This window comes from Eucyclogobius newberryi, unplaced genomic scaffold (genome assembly GCF_026437365.1).
Source record: "Eucyclogobius newberryi isolate DKJ021-1_F unplaced genomic scaffold, fEucNew1.0.hap1 SCAF_19, whole genome shotgun sequence".
In the NCBI taxonomy this organism is placed as follows: Eukaryota; Metazoa; Chordata; class Actinopteri; order Gobiiformes; family Gobiidae; genus Eucyclogobius; species Eucyclogobius newberryi.
This window is the reverse complement of record NW_027315823.1, coordinates 18,283,628-18,311,227: the sequence shown is the minus strand read 5'-3', so window position 1 is coordinate 18,311,227 and position 27,600 is coordinate 18,283,628. Positions and strand designations below refer to the sequence as shown.

Sequence of the window (27,600 nt, the reverse complement as noted above, 5' to 3'; positions counted from 1 at the left end):
TAATGTATATTCTATGAAATAACACACACATATATTGCATATTTTGTTAAGGAGAGCCTCCAATGACAGGTTCTGCTACAGTGAACATACATGTAGCAGACCAGAATGACAACGTGCCCGAGCTGGAGGTGGACATTGTGGACGTGTGTGTGTCAGACGATATCACCACAACCAACATCACTGCTTTTGACTTGGACGCAAACCCCTTTGGAGGCCCTTTCACATTTGAGCTGCTTGAAGATGTAGAAGACAAATGGAGACTCGACCCCTCTTATGGTGAGATCTCTAATTCAGGTGCATGTTCTTTCTTTGTGTTAACATTTGTGAATCAATGAAATGAAAATTGCTGATAGGGCTAATAATTCGATCTCCTTATTGTCAGTCAATATGTCAGACATAAAATAATATGTCTGACATGTTGTATTAAGTATCCTGTGTGCAGGTCTGCTGTGAATTATCAAATCTTGATATGCTGCATAGTTTTTTTTAACATAATTTTACAATTTAATAAATCCCAGTTGAAGATAAACTAATTGTTTACATCCTATTCCTTTAAGATTCCAAACTTTCTTTTTAAGTAAAGCCTTTCTGGCCGGTATATCTTTTAAGGTTTAACATATTCTAAAGAATACATAGACTTTCATGTGTATTTATTATGAGATGTTAACATTTATTTATTAATTAACATTGTACACGCACAATGCTGCAACTGAAACTGACCCAATTTACGGTTTTCTAAATTCTGTGCAGGTTACACCGCTGGCCTGGTGAAGGAGTCTGCAGTGTTTGTGGGTCAGCACAAAGTCAGTGTGAAGGTCTCGGACATGCAGGGACAGTCTGGCATTTACAGCCTCGGTGTGATTGTTTGTGACTGCTCTCTTTCACCAAACTGTCGACTCCGCAGAGAAAAGAGCATTGCCACTGGGGCGGTTGGCTTCATGTTTTTAGCACCTCTGTTATTCATTGGTAAGCGTCCCACATCATCTTTGCCATGTGTGTCTGCCCTTCACTATAGGTGGAGTAATAGCCAGAAGGGCAAGGTGAAATATAATGATGGAGGAACAATGGTTTGAACAGAACAAGCTGGGAAATATTGTATCATCAAAAATCAGAAGCAGTACTGCATCTCAAAAACATTAAAAGCAACTGATGTTATTGCTATTGGTGTATTAACTGACACTTAACGTCCAGTTCAGAAATGTCAGTGTTAAATCGGTCCCTTCCTTGATCTTGACCTTTTGGATATTCTGTTGTTTCACTGGCAGCTGGACTGATGCTGGCTGTGTTTTTAACATGTAAGAAACAATTCACTGCCATTCAGCTTCCAGATTCAAAGGGAACAACACTGGCTTCACACATGGAGGGACCAGGGACAGACTGCAAGGTGCAGGAAATGCTTCACACATTTCTGTAGTTGTCCACACAAAGAGTTCATATTTAGAATACATGTGTGAATTAATTATTTTTTGTTTAGGTACCTTGTCTACCTGGGTCCACTGATGAAGCTCCCAGACTGCACGATCTTATTTATACAAATATGGTACAAAATCATATTAAGCTTGTCATTTATTTTGTTTATTTAAACAAAACTATGGATTTAACTCAACAGAATATGGAACAAAAGACAATGGACACACACTATAACGAATATAGTAAACAACATTTTTCTCAGCATTTTCACCACCATGGCAACGAGGTAAGGTTTACTTTCATTACTGTGGAAGAAAAGAATTCAAGGGTAGTCAACTGGACACTGTTTTGAAAATCAAGACGTGGACCTGGTCTGAAAACCAGTTGCATGCGGTCACTTTTATGGATGGGCAACAAGACTTGAACCCGTCTCCCATGTGAAGGGCGACAGCCTATCTCACTGAGCTTAACTCATTTCATTTGAATGCTGGATGGATTGAATAGTCACACCTCATCGATCAACGCATTACACACATTTGCGTTCTGTTTTTAAAATACTGCCGGTATTTTTAACCACCATCTACTGATTGTAAATGTGAACAGAGCCTTAGCTATAAACACAAACTCAAAGATAGTTTTTAAGTCACTTGTTGAAACTGCACACGCAGTTAAGGCAAAACCTGCAAACATCCTTGATTCAAACACGTTTACTCAGCGTGGTTTGAGCTCAGATCCATGGGTTTGAGGCTCTATGGTCCTCAGACCGCATGTGCAGACCTCTAAAAGAAGCTGCTTTCAGCTCTGGTTCTAAAAGCTCATGTTAGAGAGCGGAGCATAAACAGGCTTCTAAACACAGCCACAGACTGAGCAGCTGCGGGAGAAGAACTGCCAAGCTTCCTGCAGTACTGCTCAGTGGCCTGTAGAGGCACTAAAATATACTGAGTTCCAGCCAAGATTCAGCTGCAGATGTGACTGAACGCTACGCAGATCTTTATGCTATTCATGCAAAGAGTAACATAAAAATATGAGTTCTCAGTCCAGGTCTGCAGATGGAGAATGACTTTTGGATGGAAGTTGAAACGTCTTGATTTTCAAAACAGTGTCCAGATGACCATCCTCTGATTCTATGATTGGACACTCCTGGACAAATAGATTAGACAGACATTCATTGCTGTGAATCATTGTAAATATATGTTTCTTCTAGTGGATAACATATTCAGATAAAACCATTGGAGAACATCTTTACAAACAGCAGGTATACTTATACTATATATTTTGTACTGGAGCGAATGATGAACTAGTCAAAAATGAGAACACTCATCTGGAGATGACATTTTTGCATTAACATAAACATTGAAGTTGGTGCTACACTCAAAAAGCAGTGACTCAATACATCAGCATCAGCATGTGAATGGTCTATATGTATTTTTGTATTGTTTTGGGGAAATAGAATAAAGGGAAAGGCTCACAAAGGCATTGGACTTCTAAGGGTAGCTGAAGAAACTTTTCAACAGCTAAACTGTCAAGATTCCTGATACTGATTACAAATACTATTACTGTGATTACTTATCAACCAACAGGACAATTTATATATTTTTTGTGCAGATGTCCAGAGAAGCACATTTTAGACTCAACTCAAACTCAGAAAGAGTGTGGAATGAAGCAATCTTGACATTATGTGAAAGAGTAAGTTGCCGTTATGTGCAGTTGCTTATGAACTCCTGGTACAGGTATAATTGCCACGCTTTGTCCACAGAGGCTAATTTTGCTCCAGGAGACTGAGGATGAGCTGCTGCAATACAAACCTCACATTTACTCAGAGGAGGGAGACGAGGACAGCCCCTCAGAACTGGATGACATTTCCATCCCAGAGAATGAGTCTTTCCACAGTGTTCTGCACAACCTCAGCCCAGAATTCAACAACTTGGCTTCTATTTGTCAAATGCATTTAAGATGTTAATGGACACTCATATTTGCACACATTGCACTAAGAAAAGTATAGACACATATATCCACGCAACCTGTCAAACACTTTTGGTAAGAGTCAGTCACTATCCACTATAGTGGGCTGCCACATCCCATTATCCCCCTCTTTCTGCCTGCAAGGGGATCCCACAATAATGACTAAAAACGATAAACTTCAGAACACTCCTCACAGCTCCAACCATCGCCAAGAAAACTATTCTCATGAACTGGAAAACCCGCAATAGCATACACATTAACCACTAGAAAAATCTTCTCACCGACTTCATTACAATGGAATATGCATCTCCCGTCTATAATCACTCATGAAACAGACCTCCCTCAACCTGACCTTTTACAACTCTGATTCCCTTCTCTTCCTCCTCCCACTCTTCACACATTTCAGTTATCTACCAACTTTGCCTGTGAGCAAACTCCTACACAACCACCACCTTGCCACACAACGTGTCATATCACTTTTGCTATATCATTATCATTGTCACAACTATTATCCTGCAAATATTAACACTCATTTTTTTTTTAATGCACCACAGTGTAGTAAGGGAAACACTAAAACGCACTGGCAAGAACGACGAGAGGTTGTTTCCTTTAGAACAGATGTACATGTATAAAATTGTGTATTTAAAAAATATGTAGGTATATTCATAATGGGTAGTGGTGTATAGTGATTGCAATTTTGAAAATGACCTCTACGACAATCTATGGTTGCACTAGAATGCAAACACATTTACATCCACACCGCTCCAAATATTGTTGTCCCTGTATTTGTCTGTCTTTCACAGTCTGTTATCCTCACTATTAGTGTTTTTTTTTTTTACAAATACAAAAGTAAATTACACCATTTAATGAGTCAACATTTTACACAGCAATTTTGGAAATCAGAAAACTTAGTTTTTGAGGCAATTTAATTAGCAACATGAGACAGAATTTACAATAGTTAATGTTTAAATCAAACACTCCACATTTCATACAATGAGAAATAAAGATGCTCCGTCAGTCATCTTTAGCAATATAGGAGAAAATGAGTCACGTAGACAAAACAAAAACATGCGCGCTGGCTGAGGATAAAGCCCCAGTTAATGCTTTAGGTAAACCATTAATCCACATCTAGAGGACAGCTGCAGTCGTAAACAATATCTTCCCATTAAATTTACAATACAACATGCAAAGAAAGGCATATTAATTTAGCGTTTCAATGGAAAAAAAAAGCACTTAAGTAGAAAAACTAGAATTTAGTTATTTACAAAACAAAATTTACACCCTCCCACTCCCCACTTTTGGGAGGGGCCTCTGCTCAGTGTTGCTCTGGCCTCTGCGTCCTCTGCCACGAAAGCCTCTTCCCCGCAAGAATCGCCCGGGCACGCCAAACGTCTCCATGTTCAGCTTCTTCTCCTCAGCCCAAGTGGTTCTTCTGCACAGACAGATGGGACTTAACACGTCACATAATAATAAATGAAACTCGGTGCACTTTACCTGGGCTTGAGATCCGAGGAGATGTTGTCAAAAAAGCACTTTGTCTTGTCATAGTATTTATCTCCAAGACTTTCTTTTTCTTGAATGGTTGGACTGTTTTCAGCCTCTCCTGATTCCACCTTCTCAACTGTAATATAGAAACATTTAATGCCATCTTCCAAAAGAAAAAAAAAAAAAAGCCCGCAAACATCTGGTAATGGGCACTTTTATGGTTCTGTTGGATTTTGGCAATGCCCTATAGATAAATGCATTTGCCAAATATCTGAAATTGTGGGATACTGTGCATCACTGTGGGTTGTGGGACACTCACCCATCACTGACCTCTATGCAAAGGCTGGGTGGCCTTTGGGTGCCAGGAGGTTCACACATTGTATGCGTTTAGTGTATAAAGTTATCCAGTTATGTACTTGTGTGCCTGCGTGCAAAGGGTCATTATGTCCTGCACTCAGGTGATCGGTCTGTTCCTCGTGTGAGGACTGACTGGGGAAAGCAAGCTTTTTCCTATGCTGCTCCTGCATCTTGGAACTCCTTACAGTCAGAGTTGATTGTGTGAAATTCTCAATCTGGGATTTGTTGTTGGATTTAAATTAAAAAAAAAAGGGGTTTTTGCCCAGTTCCATAAAAGGTTAATTCAGAAAAATCAAAAGCCGATGGCAGAATACATACCTTCAACCTCTTTAGTGAGATCATCCTTAAACTGAGCATTTGCAGTTTCAAAATCAAAGTCTGACTCAAACTGTAAAGTGGTGGCCTTTGAGTTCTTAACCAAAAGTTGCCCTTTACTTCGGTTTCTGGACCTGCGATTGGCTTAAAAAAAAAGGGGTAAAATTAAAGTCAGTTTCAAGTGATTTTAAAATAATAAAAAGCCCAAAGAAATGTCAGAAAGTACAGAATAATATTGTGGTGTACTTTCAGGCAGTTCAAAAAGCCAATATTGCACTCAGTCAATTAAACCATTTAAAAATTGCATTTCTATTGCTTTAAGATTAAAAAAAAAACTCCCTCATTGATATGGGGGATGTACCTTGTTTCTGGCGGCGTTTCTGGCCATCTGCTCGGGTTTGAATTTTAGATGCATTTGGTTGAGATGAAGCCCGATCTGAGGAAGGGACACGCGGTCATCTACAGTAGCCTTTAACGGGTTAAAGGTCAAGTACTTACTGGATGGCAGATTTTCCTTCTGAGCCTGGGCGGTGTTCTGGTTGGAGCGCTGGCTGGAGCGGACAGGTGGTCGGCTCTGTGGTTGGGCTGGGGTCTTCCCCTTCTTCTGACCTGCAGTGGACAATGGCACAGTCTGCACAGCCTGTTCAACCATGGGTGCTCTTCTGGCTGGGAAGCCATGAAGACCTCAGGAAAGGAGACAGTAAGGGATAATGCAGGGAAACGTACACATTTTCGCAATAAGAGTCACGTAATCAATACTATAGGTCCAAAAAGTGGGAGAGGCATTTGCAAGTGAGATCTGAACGTTTACATTGTATAAATGGTACATGACGTTACCTAGTCCCAGAGCTGCATTGTACTGCTGGTTCAGTAGGGAGCTAGCAGCAAACTGGTTGTAAGAGGGCATCATGTCTCTGTAAGGGCTCCAGCGTGGGTGGTACCCAGAAGAGTTCCCAAGGGACGACTTTGAACACAAAACTTAATTCAGGCTACATTTTTTTTTTTTTAAAACAGTGACACCCATCAACCAAACAGTAGGTGGTTCACCGTGAAGCCTGATTGACCAACACATTATGCCAAAAGGCATGACCTCCAAGTTACCTGTATAATGGCAGGATCACGTGGCAGTCCATGGTGCGGTTTGGGGGGTTCAGACACGGTGATGTCTTTGATATCACTTCCTCTGAAGATTATAAATTCATACACCTCGTCTTTGGGTGGAACTGGTCTGTCGGTGTGACGGTCCTCTGTTCCGTAAGATTTTACTACACGACAAAACATTTAGGCATTAAAACCTAAGGTCTAATGACAGACCAAAATGCAGCTTCACAGCTTACCTTTGGCTAAAGCCACCGTGGACCTGTCCGTGTCCACCGAAGACAAAATGCCCTCATAACGGATCTGTGCTTTGGATATTAAACTGATTTTGCTGCCAATGTACGGGGTTCCTCCGCCACTCATGGCTTCGCTCAGAGAGGACGTGGTAACTATGTGATACAGACAAATACAGACACTAAATTAGAGCACCGTGTGTGATCCTCCGAAATGTGCCGCAAAGTCTGCAATTACCGGACACGTGCGCGCTTTATGGCGGACAATCAGCCTCAGGTGCGCTCAGGCTGCGTCAGCGCGCGCGCGCTTTTATTTCAATAACAAGAAGAAACCAGCAGGCTATAGCACATCCTCAACAACGTTTGCACTTACACGCATTACTGGACAAGTTCTCACAAAAATGGTGGCATAGTTGGCCTTCTCTTCAACCTCACGGTTTTGTAAAGTAGTCTGTCAAAACGTGTTGGGACTGGCTGGTCAGGCAACAGATTGTGCGCATTCAATCCAAATCTTTGTAATATTCTTTCCAACTAAAACGCACAAACTACAACGCGTTTACACGGCTTTCACAACAAACCACATGCACAGATACAGAGTGAATGTGTGGATGCTCGGCCAGCCAAAGTGTGCGTGAGTGTGTGTGACAGTGCGGCTCTGGCTTCTTGGATGAAGATTAGATGAAGATGAGACGGCCACATCCATACAATTTAAGTGCGCCCACCTCAAGTCCTTCACCTCCCCCTGCTGGACCCCCTGCAGTTCGCCTACAGAGCCAACAGGTCTGTGGACGACCCCATAAACCTGACACTCCACTTCATCTTGCAGCATCTGGACTTCCTGGGAACCTACGTCAGGATCCTGGTTGTGGACTTCAGCTCTGCATTCAACACCATCCTCCTGCTCTGCTCCAGGACAAGCTCTCAGCTCAACGTGCAGGACTCCACCTGCAGGTGGATCACTGACTTCCTGATGGATCAGAGGCAGTGCTGCTGGGGAAGAATGTCTCAGACACTCGGACTATCAGCGCAGGAGCTCCACAGGGCTGTGTACTTTCTCCTCTGCTATTCTCCCTGTACACAAACTGCTGCACCTCCAGCCATGACTCTGTAAAACTGATCAAGTTTGTGGACAACACCACCCTGATCTGGCTCATCTTGGACAGGGATGAGTCTGTCTACAGGAGGGAGGTGGACCGGCTGGTGTCCTGGTGCAGCCGTAACAACCTGGAGTTCAACGCCCAGAAGACAGTGGAGATGATTGTGTACTTCAGGAAAGTCACTGCCCCCCAGCCCCCCCTCACTATCACAGAATCCCCAATCTCCACTGTGGACTCCCTCCGCTTCCTCTGCACCACCATCTCCCAGGACCTCAAGTTGGAGCCCACCATCAGCTCCCTCATCAAGAAGGCCCAGCAGAGAATGTACCTGCAGCAGCTGAGGAAAGCCAAGCTGCCAGCGCAGATGATGGTGCAGTTCTACACGGCCATCATTGACTCCATCCTCACCTCCTCCATCATCGTGTGGTACTCTGGAGCCACAGCCAGGGACAGAGACTACAGTGCATTGTGCACTCTGCTGAAAAGGGGATCGGCTGCAGACTTCCATCTCTGCAGGACCTGTACGTCTCCAGGGCTCTGGGACGAGCAGGTCGGATCACAGCCGACCCTTCTCACCCTGAACATGGACTATTTGAGCCACTCCCCTCAGGCAGGAGGCCACTCCCCTCAGGCAGGAGGCCACTCCCCTCAGGCAGGAGGCAACTCCCCTCAGGCAGGAGGCCACTCCCCTCAGGCAGGAGGCTACGGTCCAGAACCTCCGGACATAAGAACAGTTTCTTTCCCTCTGCATTTGACTCATGAACACTTCGTAAACACTGTCACTTTAATTATAATTGAATCACCCACTGTTCACTTTCTGCACTACATATGTAAATTCAACTGTAATTTTGTGTACATAGTAAGCCTATTTTTATTCTTATTTTTTATCTTATAGTCTATTTTATTTCTGTCCCATAGCGGGTTTAAATTGTTTCTCTGTTTGACCTATATAGGTTGTTTTATCATTGCTCATTGTTTTATGGTACACCATTTTTTTTTTAAACAACAACAAAACAATTAACATAACAATACAGTTGCAAAAACTTAAACACACAAAATGACAACAAAAAACAAAAACAATACATTAAAAACAAACAAACGAATTAAGTAACATTGATACATCATATATAAAAAATAAAATAAACCGAAAACAAAACCAGTATTTCAATGCGTTTTAGTAGGCCATTTCTTTCTTTCTTTCTATTTATTTTGATTTTATTTATTATTATTACTTATTCATTTTTAAAATTAATTATTTAGAAATTACATTTTTACAAATATATATATTTTTCAATCGTATTTTATCCTTCACAATTGTTTTTATTTTATTTCAATTTGATTTAGTTCATGGTATTTATGGTATAAGTTCCTATGTTTGTGAATTCTGTTCATTGACAATGGCAATAAACCTTTTCTGATTCTGATTGTGTCATCAACCTATTATACTAGATTAAAAAACGTAATCATGTTACTTTTTGGTATAATATTGAATTAAATGTCGTATTTTATGTGTAATATATGCCAATTATCTTATCCCTCATACAGCATCATCACAATCGCTCCCCATGAACCTGTGGGGGCGCCTTGTGACTGTCAGTTGTCATCCTCATCACAAAGTTCCTTCTGAAACTGTGAATTAAATTACATGTGATGACGTGGTGGCCCACCAAGCTTGAAGTTATATTCATTTTATAGTAAACTCTTGCAATCCTTAAACACTTTTATTATGTTTTATTATTTGTTAGCTTCATCTGTTTTTCACCCAGCATGTGACTATGTAGTTAAAACAAACCCAATCCAACAATACTCTGGAGGTCCATATGTACATAAGTGGAGTGTGTGAGAGCGAGTGCACTCAGTCACGAGCAGCTGAGTAAGTGGGATCTCTGCTCACGGAGGGTGTGGCGCCCTCAGCCGCCTCTTTACCACTATTTCACTTGGTGGCCAAAACACTGCAGCCATCTTGCTCAGCTCAGAGGCAGCAATTAAACTGCTCGGTTAGGATGATTCGCTTGATGAAAACTAAGTTCTAACTCTAAAAATCGTATCGCGTGTTAATTTAAGAGCTAATCGTCTTGAAATGACCTCTCAACTCGTGAACAGAGCCGAGAACTTTGACGACACAAGTTAATCTCCGACACGATGTTGTTCAGTCTCAGGCATCCCGTGGACTGACAGCTGGAGCCATTGGTACCGCCTTTTACAGCGCGGCTCCACCAATCAGAGGCCGCGGCGCTGCCTGCGCGGAGGCGGCGGAAAGCTCTGCGCATGCGCACGTCAGTCAGTAAGTACCTCACTCTCACAAGCTCGCAGAAGTGTGAAGATGGCGGTTGGCGCTGGCCCGATGGATAAGCTTTTTTTACTTTCTGAGGTGAATAAAGATGTTGCATATCATCAGCTGCAATATGTAGAGTCACAAGGGTTGTTCCTGTGCAATAGTAGCGCTTTCTTAACGAGGCAACCGGTTATTACATAGTTATAGTTCCGGGACAAGGGGTAATGCGAGCTAATGTCCATCTGAGACTTGTGATTGCTAAAGCAGGTACGCTGTGTAACTACTACTGATGATGTTTTCCTCTTCATTCTCTCCTCTTAAGTTCGAACAACAAGTACCAGAATTGACAGAAACTATCGGCGGACTTTTGCCTTTTCAACACTTCTCTACTCCTTCTAACCAACTTAAAGTGCAGGGGGGCTGTCAATAACCAGCCCCCATGGTTACACTATGGACGCGCCGAAGAGCAGCACGGACTCCTCTGGACACGACCCTGGCACGCCACTTGTCAGCGGCGGTGTAACTTCTCTGCCCGCTCCCCAGGGGAAAGTGGACTCACTGTCAGTGCAGACTTTGAATGGAAGCCAAAGTATGAATTCTCACAATTCAGGAAGCGCTGTTCCTCTTCAGGGGACAAGTGGCTCTGGACCGAGCGGCAGCAGCAATAGTACATCTGTCAGCAGCGGGCCATTGTTGAGTAAAGGGCTGCCTACCTCCAATAGCGTCATTCAGACGTCTCCCATAAACTCTCAAACCCACGCTGGGACCCAGGTGGCAGGGGCCACTGTGACACTTGTTAGACCACCTATGCACATAGTAGCTCTCAATGGCAACAACAATGGAAGCCCTGCAGCTGTCACTGCAACAGGTATCAGCCTTCATCCTCCTCTTGTAAACAACAGCCCGGATCCCAGTGCTGTGTCTGTCAGCACAGGCTCCAATGTTATCAAGCAGGAGCCCATCGCAACAATAATACAGTCCCCACCTCAGCAGGCAGTCAGTCCCCGGACCCCTGTCTCTCTTTCTGCCAGTCCAGGTGGAGTTCGAGCTCTGACTCCTCAAATGTTAGCACCAAGGCTGCCCCAGCCAACTCCAGGACAGCCCAGTGTGCATAACATCCAACTTCCAGCAGGTGGGGAAACACTTTACAGTTCATTAAGGCTCTTTAATTATCAATTGTTTCTTGTATTAATTGATGAAAGTAAAATGAATGCTACACTTACTTTTGCAGCTGCATCTTACTAAATGCTGTTATTATCAGTCATGCAATTCAGTTGGAAATAGTTCCATACGGCTCAGTTTTGGTGGAAACATGCATTGTAATTTTTCCATAGTCACAGAAGAATCATCCTTGTGTGTTTCATGTTGTATTTTACTTTTATTACAATCAAATATATTATATTACTGCTCGGACCTTGTTATGGTTATGTTTTCACAGAAATCTATTTTATTTATAAAACAGTGTCCAGATGACAACCTTTTAAACATTTGTATGTTTCAAACCTATGGCACAAAGTAAATGGGATTGGCTCTAGTCACAACGGAAAGTGTAGAAAATTAATTAATTGATGTTTCAAACCACAGTACAGTTTGATTTATTTATACAGTGTTTAGTGGCCATTGCTTATTATTAATACATGCATACGTAACAAAAGTTTTCAAAGTCTTGTTTACTTGAACAGAGAACAATGTGTCAGTATATAATAGAGCTGTAGTCAACACATTTTTATTGGCTGAAGACATGCCCCAAATAATGATTTGTAGACTACAAGGGGGCGATGCATGACAGTGTCAAAAGTGTCTCACAACTTAGAAGTTTCTCTTTTGATCTGACCTAAACTGCACTCACAAGTCACATGCCCTCTGGAGTTCACATAATAACACTTTGGCACACACAAATCTTCTAAGAAACTGAGTATCTATGTAAAAAAAGAAAAACGAATAAACCAGACCAGTCACTCACTTCTTTCTTGTAATTCTAATAAAATAATCAGTTGACTAATAAATATTTCAGTTGAATAACATAAATTAATTGAGTATACAACCAAAGGGAATCCTAGTAATTATTCATTACAATGTACGGTAATGGGTATTACCGTGTTTTCCGGCCTATAAATCCCACCGGATTATAACTCGAACAAGCCAAAAAATAGAGAAGAAAAAAACATATAAAAGTTGTACTGTAGTATGAAATGCGGCTGCATGTGTGAAAATAACAAATAATATCACATATAAGTCGCTCCGGAGTACAAGTATATAAGTATAAATATAAGTATAAGTCGCACGCCGGCTAAAACTATGAAAAAAGATGCAACTTATAGTCTGGAAAATACGGTATAATACGGTTACTATGACAGAACCTACGTCCCAATTTTGAGTTCACTGCATTGGTTTTTCAAATATGATCTTTGTGTATAATATAATACAAAGTATTTGAACAGTAGTTTGTGTTTGACCTGCTTCAGGGATGGTGCTGGTGCGTAGTGAGAGTGGACAGCTGCTGATGATTCCTCAGCAGGCTCTGGCTCAGATGCAGGCTCAGGCTCAGGGAGGCTTGGCACCGCGGGCAGCCACTCCAACAAACATTCAAACTCCTGGACAGGTAACGCACGGCCTACGGGAAAGATCAACTGGCCCCTGTGGCATCGTCAGCACTTATCTGCTTTATGCCTAAGTTAAGATATGACCTTTACGTGTCACTCGGTGGCCGTGTAGATAACTCGTATGCCAGGCTCCATGTGCAGCTGGCTGCAGCAGCGCGACTTTCATTATGGCTCTGACAATTTGCTGAATGTCTTTCTCTCTCATCCCCAGTTCTCACTACACTGTCCTGCCCAATAAAGCCTATGGGCCATCCAATATTTAGATGACAGACCTACTTCGGGAACTGTATTCAATAAAAAACCACAACAATTGAATCTGAATGTTGAATATTAAGAATTGGATGTAAAAGATAATGCTAAAACTGACCTTCCTCTTTGTATTTATTTAAATTTTATATCTGGCAAAAAATGTTTTGACGTTTGAAGTATTGTTTTTGATTAGCAGTCAGGTCAGTAGTAAAGTCAGGTATTATACAAATATGTTTTTGTATTGACAAAGAAGTTTCTTTGTTCTAAATTTGTACATAGACCCCAGGAAATGCTGTTATCAGTCGACCAGTGGCCCCCAGCACTGTCCTCCGACCAGGAGGCCCTGCGACAACCACTCTTCCAAAAACCACTACACTTCACAGACCCCCTATCCTTCAGGTAACAGAGACCTCCTACTACAGTTTGTTAATGACTCAATTGCTACCATTCTTTAATCATGCTATTATTGCTTAATTTATGTAGGTTTGCAATTCCAGTTATGCTATCTATAACAGAATTATAAGATTGATATTCCCTGTCCCTGACACGCTTTTAAAGATCTTGTGTTCCTCCTCTCTCCTGCAGAGTGCCGTTGGTTCTGCAATGCCAGGAATGACCCCCAGACCAACTGGAACCACAGTAACTCCACACACATACAGCAAAGTAAGTTCCAAAGTGTCTTCTAGAGTGTGTATGATGTTATGATGCAGTTTTTATTTGTATTTATTTCTTTGCTCATGCCAGGAGACAATGGAAAATGTGAACAAATGTAAGAACTTCCTGTCTACATTAATAAAATTGGCATCTACTGGGAAACAGTCGACTGAGACAGCAGTATGTGTCAGACAATTGGTAAAGGACCTACTGGTGAGTGCATATTCACTAAGAGGATTACATACATTTAGTAATGCTATAATATTTTACATACGCGTTGCAGTATTATTGTAAAAAACTAACTTGCAACCTTTATACGTTGTGTTGTCCTAGGAGGGCAGACTAGAAGCGGAGGAATTCACCAGCAGACTGTACAAAGAGTTGAACTCTTCACCCCAACCTTACCTAGTGCCTTTCTTGAAGGTACAGCCTGTTTTCCCAATAAATTGGCTTTACAACATTCTTAACTACTCAATCACAGAAGTTGTAAAAGTCAGCTGTAAGGACCTAAGTTATTTGTGGACCCATTTTCTAACTGAAAATTATGAGGTTTATCATTTGTGGATGTTCAGTTACTCAGTGAAAGAATACTAAGATTTAGTGCTTGTTTATATTATGTTGTATGCAGAGGAGTCTTCCGGCTTTGAGACAGCTCACTCCAGACTCTACAGCCTTTATCCAGCAGGGCCAGCTCCCTCAGTCCAGTTCAGGTCCAGCCGCCACCACTTCCACAGTGATCCTCAGCAGCCCGGGGCCTCGTGTCACCACTACAATCACCAGACCCCTTCTCCAGCCAAGTGTCACTAAACCTGGGCAGTCCCCCTCCCTGGTAAACCAAACAGTCTTCATATACTGAACTCATTTAAAGAAAGCACTGGACGTAATGCTAATTTGAATGGCTGCAGGTTCTCCAGACACACCAGCAGAGAACCATAGTGAGACCCCAAGTAACCCTACCCACAGCCTCCATGGTAACGTTCAGGAATCATGTGCCGAGCCGTATAATGCTGGGGCAGCAGCAGGTCCATCTAAAAGAGCTGCAACCAGGTGAGAGTTTGGGAGACTAATATTTTTGTATTTTGCTTTACACTGTACTCACTATCCACTCATCACTTATCAGAATCAGAAAGGGTTTATTGCCATTGTCAATGAACAGAATTCACAACACGTCGTGGTGATTTGTTGCAACACAAAACAATGAACAATGAATAAAAAAGAAACATTTTAAATCTGCTATGGAATAAAAATAACAATAAGCTATAAGATGAAAAATAAGATAAAAAATAATAATTAAAAATAATAATGAAAAAAAATATATATATAGGCTTAATATGTACACACAACCACAGTTGAATTTACATATGTAGTGCAGAAAGTGAACAGTGCAGTGAGTGATTAAATTATGGTTAAAGTGACAGGGGGCCTGAGGGGAGTGGCCTCCTGTCTGAGGGGAGTGGCCCAAATAGTCCATGTCCAGGGTGAGAAGGGTCGGCTGTGATCCGAACTGCTCGTCACAGAGCCCTGGAGACGTACAGGTCCTGCAGAGATTGAAGTCTGCAGCCGATCACCTTCTCAGCAGAGCGCACAATGCGCTGTAGTCTCCGTTTGTCCCTGGCTGTGGCTCCAGCGTACCACACGATGATGGAGGTGAGGATGAACTCAATGATGGGGGAGTCCGTCATGGTGAGGGGGGGCTGGGGGGCAGTGACTTTCCTGAAGTCCACAATCATCTCCACTGTCTTCTGGGCGTTGAACTCCAGGTTGTTACCGCTGCACCAGGACACCAGCCGGTCCACCTCCCTCCTGTAGACAGACTCATCCCTGTCCAAGATGAGCCAGATCAGGGTGGTGTCGTCCACAAACTTGATCAGTTTTACAGAGTCATGGCTGGAGGTGCAGCAGTTTGTGTACAGGGAGAATAGCAGAGGAGAAAGTACACAGCCCTGTGGAGCTCCTGCGCTGATAGTCCGAGTGTCTGAGACATTCTTCCCCAGCAGCACTGCCTCTGATCCATCAAGAAGTCAGTGATCCACTTGCAGGTGGAGTCCTGCACGTTGAGCTGAGAGCTTGTCCTGGAGCAGAGCAGGAGGATGGTGTTGAATGCAGAGCTGAAGTCCACAACCAGGATCCTGACGTAGGTTCCCAGGAAGTCCAGATGCTGCAAGATGAAGTGGAGTGCCAGGTTTATGGGGTCGTCCACAGACCTGTTGGCTCTGTAGGCGAACTGCAGGGGGTCCAGCAGGGGGAGGTGAAGGACTTGAGGTGGGGGAGGACCAAGCGCTCAAATGACTTCATGACGTCAGCGCCACAGGTCTGTAGTCTTCAAGTCCAGTGTCCAGTCTGCAGCTACATTTACTTAAGCACATTCATACATGGGTAAGGTGAGTGCCTTGCCCAAGGACACAACAGCAGTATGCACTGGTCTGAGCTGGGACCAGTGCCAATGTCTGAGTTTTTGGGTGAACCCTGTAACCTGTGCTAATGCTTCTGAAAATACATACTCAATTTGTATTTACATACTACTTCTCTCGCTGATATTTTTCCTGCCAATATCACTGCTGCGACTCTCAACCTAATATAAGGCCTAGAACAGTTTAAACATTCAGTATTACATTATAGTTTACATGTAGTCAGAGGAATTCTAAAGACCTACTGAAACTTAATTTGGAGGCAGTTCTTATATTTAGAGAAGCACTATTGGATTGTGCACTTTTGAGTAACTGCATGTGTACATCATACTCTTAGTGAGCTTCGGGAAGCATTCAACCTTTTCAACTTTTCTTTACTGGCCCAAGAAGCTAGAAGTGAATGTCTCTCAACTCTCAAGCAGGCTGACTTTTTGACTCACGTCAGTATCAGAAAAAGCTTTATTGCCAATGTCAGTTAACAACGTCAGCATGGACTACAACAATTATAATAATTAAAAAAAACAACGTCTATATTAAATTATGTTAACAAGAGTAAATATTCAATGTCATTAAAGGTAAATAAATAATATACAAGTTGGATGTAAAGACAAGACATTTTCTGACCATTTCTCAGATATCAGTTATAAGGACGATGGCTGTAGTGGAGCATTCTAAACATCTTTCTCCTACAGCATTGACTCTGGCTCAAAGAAACAAGCTGAAAGAGGCTGGTGGCACATTCAAGTAAGTATTTTTATTATATTCCTTTTACATTTCCTGGGTCCCACAAAGAAATACCAATACAGATCATGTCAGAGCTTCATATCCTTGTAAAACAAGAACATCTATAAACCTTATTGTACCTGTCCAAGCTTTAACACATACATTTCTGTTTTGTTCCTATTCCTTCCAGAGATGACGATGACATCAATGATGTGGCCTCTATGGCTGGAGTAAACCTAACCGAAGAAAGTGCTAACATCCTGGCGACTAATTCTAGTTTGGTGGGATCAGTGACACATTCTTGTGAAGATGAGGCGTTTCTTTCCTGTGCTTTACTACAGAGGAGGATGTTGGAGATTGGTGCGATTAAGTGACCTTTTTCACAATATGAAGAGCTTTGCTCTCCAAATTTAAGTACTTTGTGTTTTTTCTATTTAGGAAAGAGACATGGTGTGACAGATTTTGGCACAGATGTGGTGAAGTTGGTGTCCCATGCCACTCAGCAACACCTTCAAACCTTGATGGAAAAAGTTACACAAGTAGCTCAGCAGAAAAACATAAACCTTAAGGTTAGTAGACTTAGCAAAAGGCTCAAATACTGTTGTTCAGATTAGGTGTTTATATAGAGGTTTTTGTGCCTATTATATAGTACTGCCCTCTGTTGGTAGGATGATAATAACTTTGAGCAGAGCAGTGATGTTCGTGCCCAGCTGAAGTTCTTTGAGCAGCTGGACCAGTTGGAAAAGCAACGGAAGGAGGAACAGGAGAGAGAGATCCTCCTAAAGGCAGCTAAGGTAATACAAATACTTTTCTCTAGGATCCAAGTCCCATAAATCCTTTGAATACCTAGTACATATATAAATGTGTAAATTATTTATAAAAAACAAAACACGTAATTTCAGGGCCCTTGGGATCAGATTACCGTTCTCAGTGGTCCTTATCACCAGATTTATAGTATTCTTATTGTGATATAGTGTGTTGTAGTTTTTTAGTTTCTTAACTTTAGATCATCTGCTGGTTGACAGCACATCTGTAACAAAAATAATTTATAACATTGGTAACGTGTTAATCAAATTTGACCATTGGGTGCCGCTTGGTGGCTGAGTGACTAGCACTAATGGCTCCATTGGGAGTTTGAATCCAGCTCTGACGATTTGCTGAATCCTTCCTTCTCTCATCCCCATTTCACACGACTCTGTCCTGTCCAATAAAGCCTACGGGCCAAAGAAATAACAATTTATATTTTAGCTTTATATGAATATTCTGCATGGATACAAAATGTATAGTAGCAAAGGCTCCATGTATTCCACATATATATGTCATAAGGTTTAGAATGCACTACAACACTATGGTAGCCTGTATGTCACTGATCGTCATATTTGGCGTTGTAGTCTCGAGCTCGACAAGAGGACCCAGAGCAACTGAGACTGAAACAAAAAGCAAAAGAGGTAAAATTACACTGTAATATATAATTATATTTCTCTATTATAGTACACAGTAATTCAAATTTTGTTTCAACTCAGATGCAGCAGCAAGAGCTTGCACAGATGAGGCAGAGAGAGGCCAACCTGACAGCTCTGGCAGCCATCGGCCCCAGGAAGAAGAGGAAGATTGGAGACTTGTCTTCTTCCTCTTCTGTCTCTGAGGTAAGACCAGGGTCATTTAGGGGAACCCAGATCCGTCTTCCACCACCTATCAAGGTCTCGTTCCACTGGAACCAATATCCAAACAAGCCTAAGCGGGATCAACTGCGTAGGCCAGAGTAAGTTCTGCTCATGGCCCCATTAAATCGGTCCAGTATCACTATCGGTTGATATTCACGCCATTGAGTAATATCGGTATAGGCCAAAAACACCAATATCAGTCCACTGATATTACACTCCGGTCCCTTTGCAGAAATAGGAAGAAAACAACAGCTTCATGGACAGAGGCTATATTCTAACTGGAAACTTTAAACGAGTGTTTATTCTGAGTCAAGACCCAGAAATGACAAAAGTTACAGACTTTTAAAATGTGTTAATATATGTACAACAAATTCACTTGCAACCCGCAATAAATGCATTTTTTTTTTCAGACATTTGACTAGTTTTCCTCCTAAACGATCAGTTTAGACATCTTTATTCCAAATTTTGTTAGTGTGAGAGGTTTTAAGAAGGAGAAGAGAGAAAGCTGAATGTCTTGATTCGACACAGAGTCTGAGGAGGAGAGACTGTTGCTGCGGCTGTTACAGGAGGAGGCGGAGCAACACGAGGATGACACACTGGAGAGGGACAGAGAGACTTTTAGATAAATCTAAATAAAACAAGAAATTCACAGTGGAAAAGTGTGAAGGCTGATTTTTCCTCAAATAAAGAATAATCATATTATAGCCTACCTATATCTAAACATAGTGCAAAATTAATTATAGCTCTATCAAACTTTTTCAAACTAATTCTAGAATAAGGATAACATATTTTCTAGAATAAGGATAAAATACAACTGTATTTCTTTGATAAAAATATTTTTAAAATGTGTTTAAAATACCCAAACAACATATTGAAAATATTGGCCTAATATCGATTATCGGTATTGGCCTAAGAGGTCCATATCGGTGCATCACTAGCACATGCGCATAACACAGCATTCAATATTCAACAATTATTGCTCAGGAAAGTGCATATATTAAGTCTAAAAAAGACCTGTGCTTACTTATGATCTGTTTTTCCCCATAATGCATTGCAGGGCTCTGGAACAGGCTCGTCTGTGTCTGGAGGGGCCTCAGCGTCAGGCTCCAGACCCACGCGACAGCGCACCACACGTGTCAATCTCAGGGACCTGCTCTTCTGTTTGGAGAATGAGAGATTCACCAGTCACTCTCATTTCCTCTACAAGGGCTTTCTCAAATAGACTTAATGTCAGACGGGACACAGAGAGGGAAGTGAAGAGCACAAAGTGACTCTTACCGTGACAAGGAGGAAAGCGCAGACCATACTCACCCACACCACCCTCCTCTCTCTGCTCACTCTTCCCTTTTCTTTAAGACTGATTTGCATCTTGTTTCCAAGTGCTAAAATTGAGTCTATGTTTTATGACAATTTTTGTATGAATAAGTGATATAATTATGCACTGTAACAACAACATTTTATTTTCTGGTATTTAGGTTTAAAACTTATTTTAAAAAAAATCAAGATATCTTTTAATGAAAAAACATTTTAAAATGATGTTATTTTCTTGAATTAGCTCCAGACTGTGTAACCTACTGAGTTGCCTTCCTAAATATGAAGAAGCCATAAAGCCACCCTTAAGCAATTAACCTGCTGTAACTAAGACACAGGAGCTTGCGCTTTGCTATGTCATCTCTAGTTACTTTACTTGATTGTTTTATTGTATTTATTTACTAAACATGGGCTTAAATTGATGATTAATTATTTATTGACATGTAACAGCCCTATTTCATCTGGTATTACGCCTACACTGAGAGAAAAACAAACAAGACATTGTAAGAATGGTGCAGCATCAATTTGACTTTGACAATTCTTAATGATTATATTAAGAGTTTGATTCATTTGAACTTAACAGGTGTGAATTTCACCTCCAAGCAACTATTCTCGCGGCTGCTTGACAAATACTTTGAAACTGGTAATAATCTTCCTAATAACCTCAGTGTTGCTCTAATACTCTCCCCAATGTTAACCTAGTTTACATATTTTATTTTGTGTTGTGGGTTTTCAGATTTGATTGCATAAAATGTGTTTTTAATATTATTTTGCCGCAGTTAGTTGTGTTTGTAACAAAATGTAGTTTGACACAATTTATTGTTGAAATATTTTACCCTTTATTGTTTAACACTTCACCAAAATCTACCTAAAAGCTATTCTATTTTTCTAGCTTGCAACCCTCAAATACTTTTACTTTTTAAATCATTTGTACAGCTGATGATCCTTATGTGCTTCTATCTTGGTGTGCTACTGAACTCCTAGAATTTTGAACTTTTGACTCGGGAGTTTATTGTACATTTGTAAATGTTACCGAAAGTTTTACACAGAATTGTATAGAATTGAGAATTTAACCCACAGGGAAAAATCATAGCCTTTTCTCTATTACAGCGTTGAATAAATATTGATTTTTTTAAAATGTATTTATTTATTTATTCTTACAAAATGAATGCGTGTAATGTCTTTCAACAACATTTTATTACTGAAAAGAATGGTAGTGATTCCACGTACTGGGATTTTGAAAGCCACCCTTTTAATGACACTTTTACTTGCGTTGAAATATTTGATCAGGGATGTTGTGTACAAAGAAAACCTATAACTCATTTCTAATGAATTGGAATGCATCTACCTGTGACATTCACATGGGAAATTTTGCATCTTCCACTTGTTGAGCGGGTTTCTAAACAGCCCTCACAAGTGCCCTGTACGTTTTAACTAGATTTATAGACTTAGAAGTGGGATCTTGTGTTGGTGCAATAAACTGTTTGAAAACTCTGATTTCAGTACCAGGTCTGATCAGAATAATGCTAAACACAAGATTAAGTCAGATTTTTTATATTTTTTATTAATAACATACGCATTCACACTTTGTAAAGTAGAGGATACTACTCACTGAAAGTGCTGGATGATTATTATTTGGCTGAAAGGAGTGTTACTAAGACTATTGCAAATTTATTCTGAGAACGGCAACTCATTTATTTTACACGGTTGCCAATACTAATCATGGCTCTCATAATAGGCCAAAAATACATTTACCCATTTAGAGATAGTACTTGTTTCCTTAATGTCTTTCCTTACTCGTCTTCTGTTTTGTATTTATTGGATTGAATCATCACAATCCACTGGGGGGCAGCATTGCATAGCGAGTGTCAAGGAGCGTATGCAAAAAGTGCAAATAATGAAATGACTGAAGCTTTCTCAAAGTTGCAGAAAATCCCTAACTCTTTATTCCTCCATGTGCCCACATAAATGCATTTTTGTTTAATGTCTTAGTATCAAGTGCACGCTCAACTGTGTGTACTCTGCCATTCCCAAGAGCACAATGGTTCCCCTGAATCCCTCCTCGAGCCTTTTCACTGTTGTCTCCATAATCATAACAGCACATAGGGAATAGGCCACATCTGGTAGATCAGCTGTTCAGTTTCCCTACTACAAGAGCAGCATTCAAATAGGCCATTCTGTCTGCGGGACGATGGCCCGATGGTGCCATGATTGGGAGCAGGTTTTATGTGTACAACAACAGAAGAGACCCATCTTGCAGTACTACACAGTTTTCCTAGGAACCTTAAGGTGGCAGTAGCTCATTTGAGCATAGTATCATTTAGAACGCAAGCATCACAGTAGAGTGAGGGAAAGATACACACATTATAAGTTGTTTTAAATGGTACCAGATATAAAATAGATATTACGGGCCTTATTTATTTGAAATAGATTAATTAATTATAAAAAATATTGAGGCTGTGGTCACTTGACAGACTCACTAACTGGAAATCGGGGTGAGGCAGGGCTGTGCTTGGTCCCCCTTTTTGTTCGCTTTGTACTTGGAACCATTGGCTCAATATATTAGACAATAGGAAACAATATATGATGTCTCAATTGATGGGGAAGAATCAGATGAAATTGTACTATAGTTGACCAAACCAGAAATTTCCATACCCAATGTGATGCATTTCCTTCATGATATTGGTCCAATGTCTGGATACAAACTGAATGTACAAAACACTTTTAATTCTCCCATACTGGCGACACCCTCTGTCCTTTAAAAAAACCTATCCATTTACATGGCTAAAGGAATTTCTTAAATATTTAGCTTTAGTCCTCCATAAATACTCTTCTATTCCCCACTATAAAGAAAGATCTGGAATTGGACTCTTATCAGATACGTCAAAGGATTGAAACTTTAAAAATAAATTTCTCAATCTATTCCAGACTCTTCCAATTTCCATCCCAAACCGGCTGTTTGATGTGTGGGATAAAACAATCTCAAGATTTGTATGACAAGGCAAAAGACCTTGAATCTGATTTAAAACTATCAAAAGAAAAAGGAGGCTGAGGTTACCCTTGTCTTTACTTTAAAAATACTTGCAGCTCAAATCAGAAAATCAGAGCGTTGCTATACTGGTGTGATCCAGAATATGAAGCTTAATGGAAAAATATTGAGATAATGTTGTGCCTAAGGTTCCTGTACAGGCCTCACTGGCAGATGACAAACTGTCGAGCCATTTGGAATAAGTTAAGAATCCCTGGGTAAAATCTATGCTACAACATGGAAGGAATTGATTAAAATATACAAACTAAACAAATTTGTTAAAATCTTAATCTGGTTGGCAAATTTAAGACATATTTTGTACCAAATAGAACTGACCTGAAGTATTTACAAATAAGTAGTCATTATAACCCAGAAATTAAACAAAGTAATGACCATTCTAAAGACTGAAGGTTTATAAATAAAAACTTTCAAGGGGAATAATATATAAATTGTATCGATGCATTGCTAACACCATGTCAAAGTGCCAATTATTCATAGGGAAATGCTGTTACTGTTGGTAAAACTGTGGCATCCAGGAGGCTGTCCTGGTGCTCATGTTGAATGAACAAGGCACTGTCTGTAACATTCCCATCCCTCTCAATGTGTCCGGGCCTCCAAACTCCTGCCGTGGACACAATAAATGGATACCTGTGGAATTTACTATTGGCGGAAGATAAAAAGGCCATCACAGAGAAATGGCGGACACAAACCTCACAAACGATTAAGGACTGGACTGACATAACAGATATTAGAACTATTAGAAAAAATGACATTCAGACTTAATTTGAGTGTATTTGATTAACTTTGGACTAGATGGGACTTTAATGTTTTGCCCTATTATTATTAATAATTGTCTTGCTCTCGTGTTTTTGTTTTGTGTTTATGTATATTATGTATATTATGTAATATACATTACATAATATACATAATATACATATACATTATGTATATTATGTACAAGGTGAAGGGGATTTTTCAATGTTGCAGCTTCAATCTTGTTGATGAGCTACAACAGCTTCAGTGCTTTTAGACCTGTCAACTCAAAACCTCGTGAAAGGCACACTATGTAACTTTTCTGGTGCAGTGTCCGCCACCCGTGTGAGGGATAAATCCCACTTAGCGCGGGAACTTGAATACACTAAAACACAAGAACGGACAGACACTAGATCAAGTTTTACTTGCAAGGGGAGACAGACACTAGCATTGCGCTCTGTGAACTTCTCTCATTCAGTGAACTCTCTACAAAGAGTTGTCTCCCCTTGACCCTTTTTATTGAGCAGAATGGGCACCACATGACATTGTCAATGTTCAACGTATACAAAGATAACATAAGTCTTCTTATCATATATCACACAGCTGAACACTCGCTCTCAGGCTCAACTGAAACACCTCATGACTGAGACTGACAGTAGACACCTGCACAGAAATACATGTTTCAACGATAACTTGTACATAGAATAATTACTTTAACAACCATGGAAGTATCTACGGAAATGTTATTGCATTGCCTGGAATGAAAAATTAATGGTAAATTCACTTCTGGAACCTTGAGGCGGTGACTGCTGAGCTCTACATGCTCGTGTGCTGGTCGCCCTTCTCAGCCCTGCAGAAATGAACATTCAGTTTGTTGCATATTGAAAGTTGAAAATACAATATTGCCTCAGGTTGGTGGTATTCCAGCTCCAACCAGTGCACACTGCAGCTCTTAAAAAAACACTTCATTCACGAGTTCAGCGTTCGCTGGTAACGCCTTAAGAGTTCTCAAATTACTTTTTTAGAGTAACAAGGAATGCAAGCCGTTAGTTTTGTGCTCCCATGTTATGTAGTACTCGCCAAGTTACTTTTTCAAATCAGTAACGTGCTAGTTTTGGTTGGATCTCTTCTCTCTGCCTGTCTCATCTCCTCAACGCAATCCCAGAGCTCAGCATGTTGTGAGCATGTGCACTTTGTAACTAGTGCCTGGGAGTCTTGTCCTCACGCCAAAGAGAAATAAACTTTCAGATGCACGTTTTGAAAAACTCCTTGGTTATAACTTCGTATCTGAGGAGCAAACGTAGGGTAACAGTAATGCAGTGAGTTTGATTTAAATAAACTATAGTGCTAAAACAAGCGTGTTCTGTTGTTGTGCATCGCTGCTCTTGCCAATCCACTAATTTTGTTTTAGTGATGTATTTCATTGCTTGAGGACAAACCTACACGTGCTTATTGTATGGCATTGTATTGTGGTAATATGTCAACATAAAAGAGAAATAAATCTCAGTCAAATGTCTTGGGTTACTTCTAAAAGTAACGCCACTCAACACTGGTGATTGGTGATGAGGCAGCCACTTGCCCATCAAGCAGCCACAGGGCAGCTATAGCTTATCATCACTCAGGGAATGAGTGCAATGTTAAATGCTTTGAGTATCTGGGAAAGTGCTGTATAATTTAAGGCAGAAATACTCATTTCGATTTTCAAGATTTGTGCAAATGTTGATGGGCCTTATCCAGTCTATTACAAGTTTAGTGCTACTGTTGTTCACCTGCTCAACTTCCATTTCTTAGGCATGTTTACCAAAAGTCTTTCCCCACTTTTCCGGCTGCCTTGCAGAGTTCAGTGATATTACCTGGCTTGTCTAACCTGCAGGAGTAATAGTGGCTATAAACCAGTGGATATCCCACATTTCCTGTTGGAGTATGTGGTGGCAGGTATGGCCTCACCTCCTTGTGCCGTTTCCAGATCCAATATTTTTGCTGGTAATCCCCCCTTCCACTCTTCAACACTGCTGCTCTTTCACCGTTAAGTCCACATAAGCTCCCACTTGAGTGCCAGTGGCAGAGCGACAACATCAGAAAGGGAGGGTAGGTTGAGCAGGTTGCCATAGCGACACCTCAGCTCAGTGCACCTGAGGGTTGATGGGTAAACACCAAAAGCCTGCCGAAGGGGGGCATCACACTTTTGCGTCGTAATATTAAAGGGAGAGCCTATTAATTTGTTACATTCTGTGTTGTCACTTGTGCTGGTGCCTGAGGTGACTTTACATAATGCCAGTGTTTCTCATTAACTTGAACGATCACAGCAGCCCAACGTCTAGTTTTGTCCTACATTGTTTAAAATGCAATACACTAGTGTTGTCACAATACTAACATTCAAAACTCATTTTTGATACTAAGGAAAAGGTATTTATGTTGTTGTTTTTTCACTATCAATATTTGTTCAATTAATAATCTATTGTTGTAGTTTTAGCAGCCATTAGTATCAGGGTATTGATTTTTATTTTTTATTTTTTTGGACAACCCCATGAATACATCATGAATTCATGATGTATTCATGCATTTGTTCACTATTATTTATCAGGTATTACCATGATTTCATGGGGATTCATAGATAACTTCATTCATGAATTAAACAACAAGAACTTAGATGTAAGTCCTCCGTTAGTTCATCATAATTTTTAAACCTACTATGAATACAATAAATTCTCATTTTGCAGGCGTTTCAACATGATTTTAAAAGTCATACATGACCATCATGAATTATGTTTACAAAAGCTACAGACACAGAACCAAGTCTCACCTCAGCTAGTGGTGCCTTTTGTAGGCATTAAACAACAATTCAAATATGCTTATTGGATAGGAACTGGCATGGTCATTTTGAGATGGTAACACCAAAAATCCAATATGTTTAACATTTTTTGATAGTGATCGTGAAGAAGAATTTAAAGCGGTCACCAGATTGTTGGACGGTTGACAAACTAGTCTCCATTGAGATGCTATCACTTTGCCTGAGATTTAGTATTTAAGTGTATTTAAGTTTGCATTAAAAAGATCTAGCCTTCATTTCACTTGGAAATATGTCGGTGTAATCCCTCATTCGTCCAGGCATGTTCCATTGTAGAAAAAGCTTCAGTTGTAGTCATCTGGACTCAATTAGAAACTCAGTCATTTCACTTGTTTTCTGTTTTTTTCATGCCCCAGAAATACTTTAGAGGGTTAGACAGTACCGCCTATCACAGATCTGACTGGTAACATGTGCCCTGTAATTGCACCTGGTTGTTTCAATGGGAATCTAAGTGAATAGTGTGTAGTATTTTGGGCAATTCATAAACAATACAAATGTCTGCAAAACTGGAGAATTTCTTGTATTCATATTACGTTTAAAGATCATGATGGACTGATAGGATTTCCATGTTACCAAGAGTTAGTGGTTTAATTCATGAATGAAGTCATCTATGAAACCACATGGAATCATGGTCATTCTCGAAAAATCGTTGTGAACTAATGCATGATACATCATGAATTCATGCATGGATATATAAGTAGTTCATGCCCCCTTATTAAACATGCCTTATTTTGTGCCAGTTTTACACATTGGATAGGCCCTGTAATTACATAGATATGAATCATTAACCAAAATATCAGCATTTGAGTTAAACAACACATTCTACCACTGAATTCACTTTGATGGTGGCGCTACTGAAACTTGTTCCTTTTCCTGCAGATTACAACAAGCTTTCAATAGTGAGAAGAAATGTAATTGGTCTTGTGTTGTCTGCTGTCCAGTTTTCATTTTGTCTGCCCTCCATCTTTTCACCTTTTAATCTATAGCATTTCTTGACTGTTGTGGGGTCACGTGAACCCAACCCATTTTCTGGACTATAAGTCAAACATTTTTTTCATAGTTTTTGGCTGGGGTGCGACTTATACTTACATTTATACTTATACTTATACTCGGGAGCGACTTATATG

General features: G+C 40.5%; 3 protein-coding genes across 4 annotated transcripts in view; 2 read left to right on the top strand and 1 right to left on the bottom strand.

Annotated features, from left to right (window-relative positions):
* cdh27 (cadherin 27) overlaps positions 1-3,372 on the top strand; it is an 8,680-nt gene extending 5,308 nt beyond the window's left edge. The window contains exons 10-17 of the mRNA XM_072452299.1: positions 52-276; positions 751-966; positions 1,266-1,410; positions 1,513-1,540; positions 1,610-1,696; positions 2,615-2,665; positions 3,016-3,096; positions 3,167-3,372. Coding sequence (XP_072308400.1) covers positions 52-276; positions 751-966; positions 1,266-1,410; positions 1,513-1,540; positions 1,610-1,696; positions 2,615-2,665; positions 3,016-3,096; positions 3,167-3,370 — 1,037 coding nt within the window. The 3' untranslated portion in view covers positions 3,371-3,372. The remainder of the gene's footprint in view (positions 1-51; positions 277-750; positions 967-1,265; positions 1,411-1,512; positions 1,541-1,609; positions 1,697-2,614; positions 2,666-3,015; positions 3,097-3,166) is intronic.
* Positions 3,373-4,580: 1,208 nt separating this feature from the next.
* LOC140366173 (protein LSM14 homolog B-B-like) lies at positions 4,581-7,031 on the bottom strand. The gene is made up of 8 exons (XM_072452844.1): positions 6,867-7,031; positions 6,631-6,794; positions 6,367-6,493; positions 6,028-6,213; positions 5,891-5,965; positions 5,533-5,673; positions 4,867-4,993; positions 4,581-4,804 (listed from the first exon to the last, which is right to left on the bottom strand). The coding sequence occupies exons 1-8, from the start codon at positions 6,988-6,990 to the stop codon at positions 4,648-4,650; spliced, it is 1,101 nt and encodes a 366-aa protein (XP_072308945.1). The 5' UTR covers positions 6,991-7,031; the 3' UTR covers positions 4,581-4,647.
* A 2,961-nt stretch (positions 7,032-9,992) lies between these two features.
* On the top strand, positions 9,993-20,982 carry taf4a (TAF4A RNA polymerase II, TATA box binding protein (TBP)-associated factor). 2 transcript variants are annotated; one of them, XM_072451986.1, is made up of 16 exons: positions 9,993-10,241; positions 10,555-11,364; positions 12,698-12,834; positions 13,364-13,483; positions 13,670-13,747; positions 13,829-13,951; positions 14,072-14,161; positions 14,367-14,567; positions 14,644-14,785; positions 16,839-16,890; positions 17,060-17,229; positions 17,308-17,438; positions 17,538-17,663; positions 18,261-18,317; positions 18,393-18,515; positions 19,591-20,982. In XM_072451986.1, exons 2-16 carry the CDS (start codon positions 10,683-10,685, stop codon positions 19,753-19,755), a joined length of 2,397 nt encoding a protein of 798 aa, XP_072308087.1. In that variant the 5' UTR covers positions 9,993-10,241; positions 10,555-10,682; the 3' UTR covers positions 19,756-20,982. The 2 variants fall into 2 exon arrangements, with proteins under 2 accessions (XP_072308087.1, XP_072308086.1); XM_072451985.1 differs by having other exon boundaries at positions 10,234-10,328.
* Positions 20,983-27,600: the final 6,618 nt, after the last annotated feature.